This window comes from Hyla sarda (genome assembly GCF_029499605.1).
Source record: "Hyla sarda isolate aHylSar1 chromosome 1 unlocalized genomic scaffold, aHylSar1.hap1 SUPER_1_unloc_5, whole genome shotgun sequence".
Classification (NCBI taxonomy): Eukaryota; Metazoa; Chordata; class Amphibia; order Anura; family Hylidae; genus Hyla; species Hyla sarda.
The window spans coordinates 245,539-263,426 of record NW_026607591.1 but is presented as its reverse complement, the minus strand read 5'-3'; the positions used below and the strand labels follow the sequence as shown (position 1 = coordinate 263,426).

The window sequence follows — 17,888 nt, the reverse complement described above, 5'->3', positions numbered from 1 at the left end:
TAAACATATGTGGTATCGCCGCGTGCGGAAATGTCCAAATTATAAAAATATTTTGTTAATTAAACCGCACGGTCAATGGGGTAAACGCAAATAAATTCCAAAGTCCGAAATATCGCATTTTTGGTCACTTTTTATATAATGAAAAAATGAATAAAAAGCGATCAAAAAGTCCAATCAATACAAAAATGGTACCGCTAAAAACTTCAGATCACGGTGCAAAAAGAATGAGCCCTCATACCGCCCCGTACGTGGAAAAATAAAAAGTTATAGGTGTCAGAAGATGACAATATTAAGCGTATACATTTTCCTGCATGTAGTTATGATTTTTTCCAGAAGTCCGACAAAATCAAACCTATATAATAGGGGATCATTATAATCGTATGGACCTACAGAATAAAGAGAAGGTGTCATTTTTACCGAAAAATTTACTGCGTACAAACGTAAACCCCCAAAATTTACAAAATGGTGGTTTTTCTTCAATTTTGTCGCACAATGATTTCTTTTCCATTTCATCATAGATTTATGGGTAAAATTACTGATGTCCTTACAAAGTAGAAGTGGTGGTGCAAAAAATAAGCCATAATATGGCTTTTTAGGTGCACATTTTAAAGAGTTATGATTTTTTAAAGGTAAGGAGGAAAAAATAAAAGTGCAAAAACAGAAAAAACCCTGGTCTTTAAGGGGTTAAAGGGTTAAAACAAAAATAAACTGGAAACTAGGTCAAACACACAGCCAGGGGTCAGGAACCAAAGCTGGTACTCCGGAATAGCCAAAGTCAGGACACCCAAAAGTCAGAACCAGGATTAGGAACCAGAGTGGATGTCAGCCAGACCAGGGTCATAAATGGAATCACAATCAGGAACAACAGTAACGCGCTTGGAGATCAGACTGCCTCTGCCCTTCCGTGGTCTTTGAACTGTTGCCGTTAAATAGCCAGGACCCAGCAGGGAAGGGGCTGGCTGATTAAAAGGTAGCCAGGGAAATAAGTAGCTGCTCAATAATAACAGCTGAGGTTTTGCTGTCTGAGAAACCAGCAGTGGAGCAAAGGAAAGGCAAGAGCCCTCACAGTACCCACCTCTAAACTAACCCTCCACATAGGGGAGCAACAGATTTGTGAAGGGATTAAGCATGAAAGGCACGGAGAAGGGCAGGAGAACGTACATCTGTAGCTGGAACCAGGACCATTCCTCTGCTCCATAGCCTTTCCAGAGGATTAGATACTGGAGGCCGCCCCTGGACATATGGGAGTCAAGGATACTGCAGACCTCATAATCCGACCCTGTCAAGGTGTAGTGAGGTGTAGTGATTGCATAACAACAACTTTAACTCCTTAAAGGAATCAAAACAATTTTCATTTTTGCAATTTTCCTCCTTATTGTTATTGATTTAAAATAAGTAATGTCATTACAAAGTACAATTGGTGACGCAAAAAACAAGTCATATGTGTCTATAGGGGGGAAATTACGTGTTATGATTTTTAGAAGATAATAATCATAACACGTAATTTCCCCCCTATAGACACATATGACTTGTTTTTTGCGTCACCAATTGCACTTTGTAATGACATTACTTTTGACCCCTATAACTAATTTTGACCCTTTTACGCACATGGCAGTACCACATTAGATTTTTTTTTTTTATTACATCATTTTATTTAAAAAAATTGGAAAAGGGGGGGGGGGGGTGATTCACATTTATTCGCTTATTTTTTTTTAAACCATTTTTTACCCCCTCACAGGGAGCTACAACATGCAATCTTTTGATTGCAAACACTGATCAATGCTATACCATAGCATAGCATTAATCAGTGTTATCAGCACTCTGCTGCTCCAGCCTGCTAAGCAGGCATGAAGCAGTAGATCACCAATGGGACGACGAGGAGGTAGGTGAGGACCCTCCCGCCGTCCAGTAAGCTGATGGGACATCACGATTTTGTCGCAATAGTCCAGATCAGCTACGCTGAGCTGCCGGGATACTTCTGGTTTTGTTTTAGACGCCGTGATAAACTTTGATTGTGGCGTCTAAAGCGTTAATGCCGGGCATCGGCCCGAACGGCCGTGCCCGGCATTAACCTTGGTTCCCGGCTGCTGATAGCAGTTGGGACCCATGGGGTTTGAAGCTTTCTCTGCTCGGGAGAACGGTTTAGACCCCGGTAATGGGAATCAGGACGTACAGGTACGCCCTGAGTCCTTTAGTGGTTAAGAATAAAATCTATACGACCTTTGAAGTCCGCATGGAGGGCGCGAGGTTAAGTCCATAGGAAACCGGGTTAACCTGTCAAAGTACGTGGTAGGGCCCAATATACAGGGGAGCCATTTTTTTGGGTAGAAGTGCAGGGAATCAAGTTGTGGGTGGACAACCATACCCTCGCCTGATCTTCAAGGAGGGTGTCACTAATTGCCTTACAGTCAGTCTGGAGCTTCTGCTACATGGACCTCTAGAGTGATCCTTGGATTTTAGTCTATGTGCTGTCAAAGCGACTTCAATAAGATTCTGCTGCACTGTGCAGACGATGGAATTTACAGATTAGACTTGTCCAGATAGACTTGTCCAGATAGACTTGTGTATTCTTTCTGCAGATTCCGCTCGGAAATACATTACAGTCTATGAGACGCCGCATTTCTGAGTGGTCCTATCGGCTATCGGAGCATTCTAATCTGCGGAATGTCGCCGTGTTTTCTCTGTGTTTTTTCTGCACTTTTTCAGCCTTTTGAACCCGGCCTTAGCCAAGATAAAAAAAATCAGGAGAAGAAGAAGAGAGCCCACCTAGCCTGTCCTAGAGATAAACATTTGTTTATTTGTTTGTTTTTAACCTCTCCTGCTCTGGACAGTTCCTGCCCTGGACAGAGATGTCAGCAGAGAGCAGTGTGGTCAGACTGAAAAGAACTACACAGCTTTCTCAGCAGCATACAGCAGCTGACGAGTACTGGAAGGCTAAAGATAATTTTAAATATTTTTTTTTTCCATCGGAGTCCATAAAAGCATATTACAACCGGTAACTGAGCAGAATCTGCATTAAGTGGTTACTACTCACCTAGGCGGTTACCTGTAGGAATGTCCTCCTTATACTGCTCATCGCCACTCACATCTGTCTCTCCTTTTATGTCTGTAGTATTAATATAGATCAGATCTACTCCTGTAGGAATGTCCTTTTTATACTGCTGATCACCGCTCACATATGTCTCTTCTTCTTCCTTTATGTCTGTAGCATTAATATAGATCAGATCTTTCTCTGTTTGAATGTTCTCCTTATACTGCTCATTACCGCTCACATCTGTCTCTTCTTCTTTCCTTATGTCTGTAGCATTAATATAGATCAGATCTTTCTCTGTTTGAATGTTCTCCTTATACTGCTCATCACTGCTCAAATCTGTCTCTTCTTCTTTCCTTATGTCTGTAGCATTAATATAGATGAACTCTTTCCCTATAGGAATGTCCTCCTTATACTTCTCATCACAGCTCACATCTGTCTCTGGAGCATTAATATTGTTTGGACCTTCTCCCTGATTCATAAGATATGGAAGAAATATTGTAAAAGTCATCAGACAGTAGGAGAAGTCACGTGGGATGTTATAGATGAGCAGGAGATGAGGAGTCATGGAGGGTGAGGGGACTGACCACAAGAGCTTCACAGCCCTTCTACAGATCATAGGGAATATCTCCATCTACCTGATCATCCTGTGGAAGAAGAGGATGTGGACACCTCTCTGGTGCTGTTCTCTTACTGGATCTGACTGTAGGGAACACATACAGAGACTGAATTCATTCTTTACATACAAATAATGAGAGGACGTGTGTATATAGTCATGTCTATTACCTGGTGATGTGAGGGGCTGCTGATCCTCCATCATGACCTGATCCTTGTACTGATCCTTGTGTCCTTCTACATACTCCCACTCCTCCAGGGAGGAATGGACCGCCACGTCCTGACACCTTATAGGAACCTGACACACAATGATACAGTCATCATCCCGACCCCTCCAGTGGTGTTACTGTATAATGTCCCAGCATTCCCAGCAGTGTCACCTCTCCAGTCATCACCAGACCCCTCCATTACTATATAATGTCCCAGCATTCCCAGCAGTGTCACCTCTCCAGTCATCACCAGACCCCTCCATTACTGTATAATGTCCCAGCATTCCCAGCAGTGTCACCTCTCCAGTCATCACCAGACCCCTCCATTACTGTATAATGTCCCAGCATTCCCAGCAGTGTCACCTCTCCAGTCATCACCAGACCCCTCCATTACTGTATAATGTCCCAGCACTCCCAGCAGTGTCATCTCTCCAGTCATCACCAGAACCCTCCATTACTGTATAATGTCCCAGCATTCCCAGCAGTGTCATCTCTCCAGTCATCACCAGAACCCTCCATTACTGTATAATGTCCCAGCAGTGTCACCTCTCCAGTCATCCCCAGACCCCTCCTTTACTGTATAACGTTCCAGCAGTGTCACCTCTCCAGTCATCACCAGACCCCTCCATTACTGTATAATGTCCCAGCAGTGTCACCTCTCCAGTCATCACCAGACCCCTCCATTACTGTATAATGTCCCAGCATTCCCAGCAGTGTCACCTCTCCAGTCATCACCAGACCCCTCCATTACTGTATAATGTCCCAGCACTCCCAGCAGTGTCATCTCTCCAGTCATCACCAGAACCCTCCATTACTGTATAATGTCCCAGCAGTGTCACCTCTCCAGTCATCACCAGATCCCTCCATTACTGTATAATGTCCCAGCAGTGTCACCTCTCGTCATCACCAGACCCCTCCATTACTGTATAATGTCCCAGCAGTGTCACCTCTCCAGTCATCACCAGACCCCTCCATTACTGTATAATGTCCCAGCAGGGTCACCTCTCCAGTCATCACCAGACCCCTCCATTACTGTATAATGTCCCAGCAGTGTCACCTCTCCAGTCATCACCAGACCCCTCCATTACTGTATAATGTCCCAGCAGTGTCACCTCTCCAGTCATCACCAGACCCCTCCATTACTGTATAATGTCCCAGCAGTGTCACCTCTCCAGTCATCACAGACCCCTCCATTACTGTATAATGTCCCAGCAGTGTCACCTCTCCAGTCATCACCAGACCCCTTCATTACTGTATAATGTCCCAGCAGTGTCACCTCTTCAGTCATCACCAGACCCCTCCATTACTGTATAATGTCCCAGCATTCCCAGCAGTGTCACCTCTCCAGTCATCACCAGACTAATCCATTACTGTATAATGTCCCAGCAGTGTCACCTCTCCAGTCATCACCAGACCCCTCCATTACTGTATAATGTCCCAGCAGGGTCACCTCTCCAGTCATCACCAGACCCCTCCATTACTGTATAATGTCCCAGCAGTGTCACCTCTCCAGTCATCACCAGACCCCTCCATTACTGTATAATGTCCCAGCAGTGTCACCTCTCCAGTCATCACCAGACCCCTCCATTACTGTATAATGTCCCAGCATTCCCAGCAGTGTCACCTCTCCAGTCATCACCAGACCCCTCCATTACTGTATAATGTCCCAGCAGTGTCACCTCTCCAGTCATCACCAGACCCCCTCCATTACTGTATAATGTCCCAGCAGTGTCACCTCTCCAGTCATCACCAGACCCCTCCATTACTGTATAATGTCCCAGCAGTGTCACCTCTCCAGTCATCACCAGACCACTCCATTACAGTATAATGTCCCAGCAGTGTCACCTCTCCAGTCATCACCAGACCCCTCCATTACTGTATAATGTCCCAGCAGTGTCACCTCTCCAGTCATCACCAAACCCCTCCATTACTGTATAATGTCCCAGCAGTGTCACCTCTCCAGTCATCACCAGACCCCTCCATTACTGTTTAATGTCCCAGCAGAGTCACCTCTCCAGTCATCACCAGACCCCTCCATTACTGTATAATGTCCTAGCAGTGTCACCTCTCCAGTCATCACCAGACCCCTCCATTACTGTATAATGTCCCAGCATTCCCAGCAGTGTCACCTCTCCAGTCATCACCAGACCCCTCCATTACTGTATAATGTCCCAGCAGTGTCACCTCTCCAATCATCACCAGACCCCTCCATTACTGTATAATGTCCCAGCAGTGTCACCTCTCCAGTCATCACCAGACCCCTCCATTACTGTATAATGTCCCAGCAGTGTCACCTCTCCAGTCATCACCAGACCCCTCCATTACTGTATAATGTCCCAGCAGTGTCACCTCTCCAGTCATCACCAGACCCTTCCATTACTGTATAATGTCCCAGCAGTGTCACCTCTCCAGTCATCACCAGACCCCTCCATTACTGTATAATGTCCCAGCAGTGTCACCTCTCCAGTCATCACCAGACCCCTCCATTACTGTATAATGTCCCAGCAGTGTCACCTCTCCAGTCATCACCAGACCCCTCCATTACTGTATAATGTCCAGCAGTGTCACCTCTCCAGTCATCACCAGACCCCTCCATTACTGTATAATGTCCAGCAGTGTCACCTCTCCAGTCATCACCAGACCCCTCCATTACTGTATAATGTCCCAGCAGTGTCACCTCTCCAGTCATCACCAGACCCCTCCATTACTGTATAATGTCCCAGCATTCCCAGCAGTGTCACCTCTCCAGTCATCACCAGACCCCTCCATTACTGTATAATGTCCCAGCAGTGTCACCTATCCAGTCATCACCAGACCCCTCCATTACTGTATAATGTCCCAGCATTCCCAGCAGTGTCACCTCTCCAGTCATCACCAGACCCCTCCATTACTGTATAATGTCCCAGCAGTGTCACCTATCCAGTCATCACCAGACCCCTCCATTACTGTATAATGTCCCAGCATTCCCAGCAGTGTCACCTCTCCAGTCATCACCAGACCCCTTCATTACTGTATAATGTCCCAGCAGTGTCACCTCTCCAGTCATCACCAGACCCCTCCATTACTGTATAATGTCCCAGCAATGTCACCTCTCCAGTCATCACCAGACCCCTCCATTACTGTATAATGTCCCAGCATTCCCAGCAGTGTCACCTCTCCAGTCATCACCAGACCCCTCCATTCCTGTATAATGTCCCAGCAGTGTCACCTCTCCAGTCATCACCAGACCCCTCCATTACTGTATAATGTCCCAGCAATGTCACCTCTCCAGTCATCACCAGACCCCTCCATTACTGTATAATATCCCAGCAGTGTCACCTCTCCAGTCATCACCAGACCCCTCCATTACTGTATAATGTCCCAGCATTCCCAGCAGTGTCACCTCTCCAGTCATCACCAGACCCCTCCATTACTGTATAATGTCCCAGCAGTGTCACCTCTCCAGTCATCACCAGACCCCTCCATTACTGTATAATGTCCCAGCAGTGTCACCTCTCCAGTCATCACCAGACCCCTCCATTACTGTATAATGTCCCAGCAGTGTCACCTCTCCAGTCATCACCAGACCCCTCCATTACTGTATAATGTCCCAGCAGGGTCACCTCTTCAGTCAGCACCAGACCCCTCCATTACTGTATAATGTCCCAGCAGGGTCACCTCTCCAGTCAGCAGCTCCATCATCTTGTTGATGAGTTCTAGGATCTTCTGTTCATCCATTTCCTCATGTATCAGGGAGTGAGGTGGGGGCCCCGGGATTGGGCTCAGGGTTCTTCCCCATCCTTCACACACAGGGGCCTGACAGCGCCCACTAGAGGACTTCTTCACTACTGTGTAATCCTATGTATGGTAAGACACATTAATATCACTACATACATTCCCAGAATCCCTCACCTCTCCAGTCATATCCATCTGTTATTACATAGGTAAGAATGAGGTCATGTGACATCACTCCCAGAATCCCTCACCTCTCCAGTCATATCCATCTGTTATTACATAGATACGAATGAGGTCATGTGACATCACTCCCAGAATCCCTCACCTCTCCAGTCATATCCATCTGTTATTACATAGATAAGAATGAGGTCATGTGACATCACTCCCAGAATCCCTCACCTCTCCAGTCATATCCATCTGTTATTCCATAAATAAGAATGAGGTCATGTGACATCACTCCCAGAATCCCTCACCTCTCCAGTAAGCCGGAAGAGTATCTGTAGGGTGAGGTTTATGATCCTGTCGGCCATCTTGTTCCTGTCTCTCTCCATGGTTGATGGGTCATCCAGGAGAATTCTCTTATATAGAAGATATCAGCAGAGGATCCTGGATTGGAGAAACCTGAAGGGAAGAAGAGGAGACGATGATAAACCGCACCAGATTCTATGGAGAAATAAAATCCATTTCCTGGAGATAATCTGGGGAAACATCTGAGGAGACATTATAGTCACAATGATTTCGGATGAGTTCTCCTCTATGATGACGTCCTCGGAAATTTACCAGAAAATCTTTCAGAATCTTTGGCGGCAAAGAATCAAATACAGAAGAACAAACACCGAGAACACGAAAAGAAAGACAAGAAGGTAAATGTAAAGAAAAGAGAAGGAAAAGGGAGGATAGAGGGTGAAGGGAAACAAGGGGGGAGGAGCATAAGGCGGGAATGGACGACCAATCACATGACCCAGCAATATAGCAGAGAACACGCTGGAGGACACAACAGGACGGCGACTCCACAGGATCCTGGAATCACATCCACGGGGGCCACGTCTGGTAGAATCTATCATGAGACTCATGGATGGCGACTAATCTATCACCTTGGACACCAGAGCCGGAGGAGATGGGAAGATTTATAGGATGTGGGAGATGAAGGGTTAATGTATCATTTTACTGTATTTTAGCTATAGATCAATGTCTGTCCCCTCCCCCAGAGAGAGGAGAAGATGTCTGGGGGCGGAGTCACCTTTATAGGGGTTCATTGTGTCACGTCACAGCCACACCCCCTCGTGATGTCACAGCCACACACCCTCGTGATGTCACAGCCACACCCTCTCCTGATGTCACAGCCACACCCCTCATGATATCACAGCCACACCCCCTCGTGATATCACAGCCACACCCCCTCGTGATATCACAGTCACACCCCTCGTGATGTCAGATCTCCATAAACCTCCTTCTACAAGATGGCGGTGGCCGGGGAGACATGTGGACACCGCGGGGAGAGAACCAGAAGGAGAAGAAGAACCTGACATATTAGAGGTAAAGACATAACAGGAATAGGGCCACAAGGACAGGAGGGCGGGGCTTCTAGCTGGGGGCCAACTGGGCGGAGATATAGGAAATGAGTAAAGATGGCGGAATAACACAAACAGCAGCAGAAACAAGACAATATATTAACCCTTCTCTCACCAGGAGCAAAGATAAAATAATATTATAGTAATAAACACAAAAATACATAAAAATAATCCCCAAAGGAGAAATCACAGGATGAGGGGATCGGCCTCTATATAGGGAGGGGGTGCGATTAACCCTTGTAAGGTTTTATTGTCAGTACAATGCATGGGTCATACCAGTGTGCGGGGGGAGGAATATACCATCTGTGCTGCTGGAGGGACGTAAGAGAATCCTGACAGGGAGAGAACACACATACCTGTATCTGTAGAGGAGCCGTGTACTTACAGGACCTGCGATGATGTCACCGTCATGTGATCAGTCACATGATCGGGGGCTGCTGCTCTAGGCTCATCTGCTCAGTGTATACAGTACTCTACTGTCACATGACCATTATCACAGGTCCTTCAACTACAATCTCTTCTACCCTGCACTGCTCAGCCCCGCCCACTACTGTCACATGATCCTCCCCACAGGTCCTTCAGCCACAGTCACTTATTCACTGCTAAACTTTGCCCCCCCCCCCCCCCAAATGTACTGGTCACATGACATCATCACAGGTCCTACACCTCCAGCATGTAGCAGATACAGAGCAGGTCCTGGTGGGGCAGTCACTGCTGTTGTGTTGTGTGTGGAGATCTCTCAGAGCAGCAGCCCCTGATCATGTGACCCCCTCCTCCTCCATGTGACAGATCACATGACGGTGACATCATCGCAGGTCCTGTAAGCACACGGTTCCTCTACAGATGCAGGTATGTATGTCCCACCATCAGATCAGGATTATTGGGGATGTTATTAACCCATAAAGGACTAGTGCAGTGAAAAATAACATCCCCTTTTCAAAGTATAGGGGATACGTTATAGATTGCGGGGGTCCAACTGCTGGGATCCCCCACGATTTCCTGTACGGGGGACCAGCAGTTCACAGGAAGCAGGCGATCTGACCCCCAGAGGAAGCCGCTGCCGAAGCTCCCCCTCCATGTATTTCTATGGGATACATGGGGGGGGGGGGGGGGGCATTTTTGCCGCCACTCTGTGCAGGGGTTGGCTCGCCCCCTTCCTGCGGACTGTCGTGGCCCCTTACAAGAGATTGCAGGGGGTCCCAGCAGTCAGACCCCCGCAATCTATAACTTGTCCCCTATCCGTTGGTTATTTTTTACTACAGAACTCCATTAAGAACATGCGGTACATTTACACCCTGCGCCCCATATGGGATTTAGAGCTTAGGAGCTATAAGAAGCCAGGACTCCCCACTAATGATTAACCCATTAAAGGGGTACTCTGCTGCCCCAGTGTTCTGAATGCTTGGAGCGGGGGTTGTGCTGGCACAACCACGCCCCTCGTTCCGTCACACCCTCTCAATGCAGATCTATGGAAGGGGCGTGTTTGTATAGTGAAGGGCTGCAGGTCACCTCCCCGCCCATCCTGTCATCTGGTTAATTTCTTCTCTGGGTATTAGCCATTTCTTCCATACAGCAATCTAAGATGGCCGTCATTGTGGTCCCGGTAGCTGCTTCTACCTCCTTCCTTACGGCCGCACACGAGGCACAGTGGTAACATATGGTCTCTCCTCAGAGGCTTCTCCCTTAGCCTTCTCTGCTTGGGGCCCCTCTGTTCCATCCCCTTTATCACAAACAACGTGTTCCAGATGAAAAGGGTCCATAACGTGGGCACCTGGAGGGACAACATCCACGTCAGGATTCAAACTCCCGACATAGTGTCGTCCCAACCCTGGAAACCAGATTGGCTTTCTGCCCAGGTTCTGGACAATTATGTAACATTCCGGGACAATAATTCCCAGTGTGATGCGGATCCATTCAACTATGATCCCACCAAAGCTTTATGTGAACAAAAGTACAAAAAGCGAAGAGAAGTGTCATGTGACCGTGTCACAAAAGTCTTTACACCCCTGAGGGGAGGCACAATGGTTTGTTCGCAGTGGGATACATACAATGAAGGAATATCAGGTCTAGATGTCCTCAGTCCACTATTAGAGAAGGTGAGATGAGGTAAAGCCGCTCGCAATAAGCGTATACGTATGTATATAATAGAAGGTGATAATGTGAGGAAATCCTTGGGATTAGTGGGAGGCAGAAGGTCTCGATCCTGTGTGGAAATATCCCAGATGGATGATCCCATTATCAATGATTCCAGTGCGGTGTCACCAAATCCCTTATATGTGTAACTGTTCATTGTCTGGAGTCCTGATATTTGGCGCCCTCCAGTGGTCAGGGTAAACACCTAGTTGGCATCAGAAAAACTGACTATAGTTAAAATAGGATGGTAAGAGAAGGTGTGTGACATAGGACAGTGACCTCCTGACCTCCGACCATGACAGGTCACATCTACTGGATGATGAAGAGTCCTCAGACACTTTGTCCACCATTTCCCTCTTCTCACCACTCGCGGCTTCTGGTATTACCTGGATAACATGGACGGTGGATTCCTGTCTCCATATTCTACCCATCCCCCATGACTCCGCCCCAGACTATGATGGATCCCCTGACTAGGTTTACAGCCTCCATGATTGTGACTATAATGTCTCCTCAGATGTTTCCCCAGATTATCTCCAGGAAATGGATTTTATTCCTCCATAGAATCTGGTGCGGTTTATCATCGTCTCCTCTTCTTCCCTTCAGGTTTCTCCAATCCAGGATCCTCTGCTGATATCTTCTATATAAGAGAATTCTCCTGGATGACCCATCAACCATGGAGAGAGACAGGAACAAGATGGCCGACAGGATCATAAACCTCACCCTACAGATACTCTTCCGGCTTACTGGAGAGGTGAGGGATTCTGGGAGTGATGTCACATGACCTCATTCTTATCTATGTAATAACAGATGGATATGACTGGAGAGGTGAGGGATTCTGGGAGTGATGTCACATGACCTCATTCTTATCTATGTAATAACAGATGGATATGACTGGAGAGGTGAGGAATTCTGGGAGTGATGTCACATGACCTCATTCTTATCTATGTAATAACAGATGGATATGACTGGAGAGGTGAGGGATTCTGGGAGTGATGTCACATGACCTCATTCTTATCTATGTAATAACAGATGGATATGACTGGAGAGGTGAGGGATTCTGGGAGTGATGTCACATGACCTCATTCTTATTTATGTAATAACAGATGGATATGACTGGAGAGGTGAGGGATTATGGGAGTGATGTCACGTGACCTCATTCTTATCTATGTAATAACAGATGGATATGACTGGAGAGGTGAGGGATTCTGGGAGTGATGTCACATGACCTCATTATTATTTATGTAATAAAAGATGGATATGACTGGAGAGGTGAGGGATTCTGGGAATGTATGTAGTGATATTAATGTGTCTCTCCATACATAGGATTACACAGTAGTGAAGAAGTCCTCTAGTGGGCGCTGTCGGGCCCCTGTGTGTGAAGGATGGGGAAGAATCCTGAACACAATCCCGGGGTCCCCACCTCACTCCCTGATACATGAGGAAATGGATGAACAGAAGATTCTAGAACTCATCAACAAGATGATGGAGCTGCTGACTGGAGAGGTGACCCTGCTGGGACATTATACAGTAATGGAGGGGTCTGGTGATGACTGGAGAGGTGACACTGCTGGGGATGCTGGGACATTATACAGTAATGGAGGGGTCTGGTGATGACTGGAGAGGTGACACTGCTGGGACATTATACAGTAATGGAGGGGTCTGGTGATGACTGGAGAGGTGACACTGCTGGGACATTATACAGTAATGGAGGGGTCTGGTGATGACTGGAGAGGTGACCCGGCTGGGACATTATACAGTAATGGAGGGGTCTGGTGATGACTGGAGAGGTGACACTGCTGGGACATTATACAGTAATGGAGGAGTCTGGTGATGACTGGAGAGGTGACACTGCTGGGACATTATACAGTAATGGAGGGGTCTGGTGATGACTGGAGAGGTGACACTGCTGGGACATTATACAGTAATGGAGGGGTCTGGTAATGACTGGAGAGGCGACACTGCTGGGGATGCTGGGACATTATACAGTAATGGAGGGGTCTGGTGATGACTGGAGAGGTGACAGTGCTGGGACATTATACAGTAATGGAGGGGTCTGGTGATGACTGGAGAGGTGACACTGCTGGGACATTATACAGTAATGGAGGAGTCTGGTGATGACTGGAGAGGTGACACTGCTGGGACATTATACAGTAATGGAGGGGTCTGGTGATGACTGGAGAGGTGACACTGCTGGGACATTATACAGTAATGGAGGGGTCTGGTGATGACTGGAGAGGTGACACTGCTGGGACATTATACAGTAATGGAGGGGTCTGGTGATGACTGGAGAGGTGATACTACTGGGACATTATACAGTAATGGAGGGGTCTGGTGATGACTGGAGAGGTGACACTGCTGGGACATTATACAGTAATGGAGGGGTCTGGTGATGACTGGAGAGGTTACACTGCTGGGACATTATACAGTAATGGAGGGGTCTGGTGATGACTGAGAGGTGACACTGCTGGGACATTATACAGTAATGGAGGGGTCTGGTGATGACTGGAGAGGTGACACTGGGACATTATACAGTAATGGAGGGGTCTGGTGATGACTGGAGAAGTGACACTGCTGGGACATTATACAGTAATGGAGGGGTCTGGTGATGACTGGAGAGGTGACACTGCTGGGACATTATACAGTAATGGAGGGGTCTGGTGATGACTGGAGAGATGACACTGCTGGGACATTATACAGTAATGGAGGGGTCTGGTGATGACTGGAGAGGTGACACTGCTGGGACATTATACAGTAATGGAGGGGTCTGGTAATGACTGGAGAGGCGACACTGCTGGGGATGCTGGGACATTATACAGTAATGGAGGGGTCTGGTGATGACTGGAGAGGTGACAGTGCTGGGACATTATACAGTAATGGAGGGGTCTGGTGATGACTGGAGAGGTGACACTGCTGGGACATTATACAGTAATGGAGGAGTCTGGTGATGACTGGAGAGGTGACACTGCTGGGACATTATACAGTAATGGAGGGGTCTGGTGATGACTGGAGAGGTGACACTGCTGGGACATTATACAGTAATGGAGGGGTCTGGTGATGACTGGAGAGGTTACACTGCTGGGACATTATACAGTAATGGAGGGGTCTGGTGATGACTGAGAGGTGACACTGCTGGGACATTATACAGTAATGGAGGGGTCTGGTGATGACTGGAGAGGTGACACTGGGACATTATACAGTAATGGAGGGGTCTGGTGATGACTGGAGAGGTGACACTGCTGGGACATTGTACAGTAATGGAGGGGTCTGGTGATGACTGGAGAGGTGACACTGCTGGGACATTAAACAGTAATGGAGGAGTCTGGTGATGACTGGAGAGGTGACACTGCTGGGAATGCTGGGACATTATACAGTAATGGAGGAGTCTGGTGATGACTGTAGAGGTGACACTGCTGGGACATTATACAGTAATGAAGGGGTCTGGTGATGACTGGAGAGGTGACCCTGCTGGGAATGCTGGGACATTATACAGTAATGGAGGGATCTGGTGATGACTGGAGAGGTGACACTGCTGGGAATGCTGGGACATTATACAGTAATGGAGGGATCTGGTGATGACTGGAGAGGTGACACTGCTGGGACATTATACAGTAATGGAGGGGTCTGGTGATGACTGGAGAGGTGACACTGCTGGGACATTATACAGTAATGGAGGGGTCTGGTGATGACTGGAGAGGTGACACTGCTGGGACATTATACAGTAATGGAGGGGTCTGGTGATGACTGGAGAGGTGACACTGCTGGGACATTATACAGTAATGGAGGGGTCTGGTGATGACTGGAGAGGTGACACTGCTGGGAATGCTGGGACATTATACAGTAATGGAGGGGTCTGGTGATGACTGGAGAGGTGACACTGCTGGGACATTATACAGTAATGGAGGGGTCTGGTGATGACTGGAGAGGTGACATTGCTGGGAATGCTGGGACATTATACAGTAATGGAGGGGTCTGGTGATGACTGGAGAGGTAACACTGCTGGGACATTATACAGTAATGGAGGGGTCTGGTGATGACTGGAGAGGTGACACTGCTGGGACATTATACAGTAATGGAGGGGTCTGGTGATGACTGGAGAGGTGACACTGCTGGGAATGCTGGGACATTATACAGTAATGGAGAGGTCTGGTGATGACTGGAGAGGTGACACTGCTGGGACATTATACAGTAATGGAGGGGTCTGGTGATGACTGGAGAGGTGACACTGCTGGGACATTATACAGTAATGGAGGGGTCTGGTGATGACTGGAGAGGTGACACTGCTGGGACATTATATAGTAATGGAGGGGTCTGGTGATGACTGGAGAGGTGACACTGCTGGGACATTATACAGTAATGGAGGGGTCTGGTGATGACTGGAGAGGTGACACTGCTGGGACATTATACAGTAATGGAGGGGTCTGGTGATGACTGGAGAGGTGACACTGCTGGGAATGCTGGGACATTATACAGTAATGGAGGGGTCTGGTGATGACTGGAGAGGTGACACTGCTGGGACATTATACAGTAATGGAGGAGTCTGGTGATGACTGGAGAGGTGACCCTGCTGGGACATTATACAGTAATGGAGGGGTCTGGTGATGACTGGAGAGGTGACACTGCTGGGACATTATACAGTAATGGAGGGGTCTGGTGAGGACTGGAGAGGTGACACTGCTGGGACATTATACAGTAATGGAGGGGTCTGGTGATGACTGGAGAGGTGACACTGCTGGGAATGCTGGGACATTATACAGTAATGGAGGGGTCTGGTGATGACTGGAGAGGTGACACTGCTGGGACATTATACAGTAATGGAGGGGTCTGGTGATGACTGGAGAGGTGACACTGCTGGGACATTATACAGTAATGGAGGGGTCCGGTGATGACTGGAGAGGTGACACTGCTGGGACATTATACAGTAATGGAGGGGTCTGGTGATGACTGGAGAGGTGACACTGCTGGGAATGCTGGGACATTATACAGTAATGGAGGGGTCTGGTGATGACTGGAGAGGTGACACTGCTGGGACATTATACAGTTAAGGAGGGGTCTGGTGATGACTGGAGAGGTGACATTGCTGGGACATTATACAGTAATGGAGGGGTCTGGTGATGACTGGAGAGGTGACACTGCTGGGAATGCTGGGACATTATACAGTAATGGAGGGGTCTGGTGATGACTGGAGAGGTGACACTGCTGGGACATTATACTGTAATGGAGGGGTCTGGTGATGACTGGAGAGGTGACATTGCTGGGACGTTATACAGTAATGGAGGGGTCTGGTGATGATTGGAGAGGTGACACTGCTGGGACGTTATACAGTACTGGAGGGGTCTGGTGATGACTGGAGAGGTGACACTGCTGGGACATTATACAGTAATGGAGGGGTCTGGTGATGACTGGAGAGGTGACACTGCTGGGAATGCTGGGACATTATACAGTTATGGAGGGGTCTGGTGATGACTGGAGAGGTGACACTGCTGGGACATTATACAGTAATGGAGGGGTCTGGTGATGACTGGAGAGGTGACACTGCTGGGACATTATACAGTAATGGAGGAGTCTGGTGATGACTGGAGAGGTGACACTGCTGGGACATTATACAGTAATGGAGGGGTCTGGTGATGACTGGAGAGGTGACACTGCTAGGACATTATACAGTAATGGAGGGGTCTGGTGATGACTGAAGAGGTGACCCTGCTGGGACATTATACAGTAATTGAGGGGTCTGGTGATGATTGGAGAGGTGACACTGCTGGGACATTATACAGTAATGGAGGAGTCTGGTGATGACTGGAGAGGTGACACTGCTGGGACATTATACAGTAATGGAGGGGTCTGGTGATGACTGGAGAGGTGACACTGCTAGGACATTATACAGTAATGGAGGGGTCTGGTGATGACTGAAGAGGTGACCCTGCTGGGACATTATACAGTAATTGAGGGGTCTGGTGATGATTGGAGAGGTGACACTGCTGGGACATTATACAGTAATGGAGGGGTCTGGTGATGACTGGAGAGGTGACACTGCTGGGAATGCTGGGACATTATACAGTAATGTAGGGGTCTGGTGATGACTGGAGAGGTGACACTGCTGGGACATTATACAGTAATGGAGGGGTCTGGTGATGACTGTAGAGGTGACACTGCTGGGACATTATACAGTAATGGAGGGGTCTGGTGATGACTGGAGAGGTGACACTTCTGGGACATTATACAGTAATGGAGGGGTCTGGTGATGACTGGAGAGGTGACACTGCTGGGACGTTATACAGTAATGGAGGGGTCTGGTGATGACTGGAGAGGTGACCCTGCTGGGACATTATACAGTAATGGAGGGGTCTGGTGATGACTGGAGAGGTGACACTGCTGGGACATTATACAGTAATGGAGGGGTCTGGTGATGACTGGAGAGGTTACACTGCTGGGACATTATACAGTAATGGAGGGGTCTGGTGATGACTGAGAGGTGACACTGCTGGGACATTATACAGTAATGGAGGGGTCTGGTGATGACTGGAGAGGTGACACTGGGACATTATACAGTAATGGAGGGGTCTGGTGATGACTGGAGAAGTGACACTGCTGGGACATTATACAGTAATGGAGGGGTCT

The 17,888-nt window shown here is 47.9% G+C and overlaps 2 protein-coding genes across 2 annotated transcripts in view; one reads left to right on the top strand and one right to left on the bottom strand.

Moving 5' to 3' along the window:
* The window catches only part of LOC130298217 (oocyte zinc finger protein XlCOF22-like), a 300,794-nt gene extending 291,172 nt beyond the window's left edge, over nt 1-9,622 (bottom strand). Inside the window, exons 1-3 of the mRNA XM_056551134.1 lie at nt 9,497-9,622; nt 8,043-8,190; nt 7,513-7,692 (exon numbers count right to left, since the gene is read on the bottom strand). Of these exons, the coding sequence (XP_056407109.1) occupies nt 7,513-7,692; nt 8,043-8,120 (258 nt within the window). The 5' untranslated portion in view covers nt 8,121-8,190; nt 9,497-9,622. The remainder of the gene's footprint in view (nt 1-7,512; nt 7,693-8,042; nt 8,191-9,496) is intronic.
* The window catches only part of LOC130298226 (oocyte zinc finger protein XlCOF7.1-like), an 82,462-nt gene that overhangs the window by 52,168 nt on the left and 12,406 nt on the right, over nt 1-17,888 (top strand). The gene's annotated exons all lie outside the window — the stretch shown is intronic.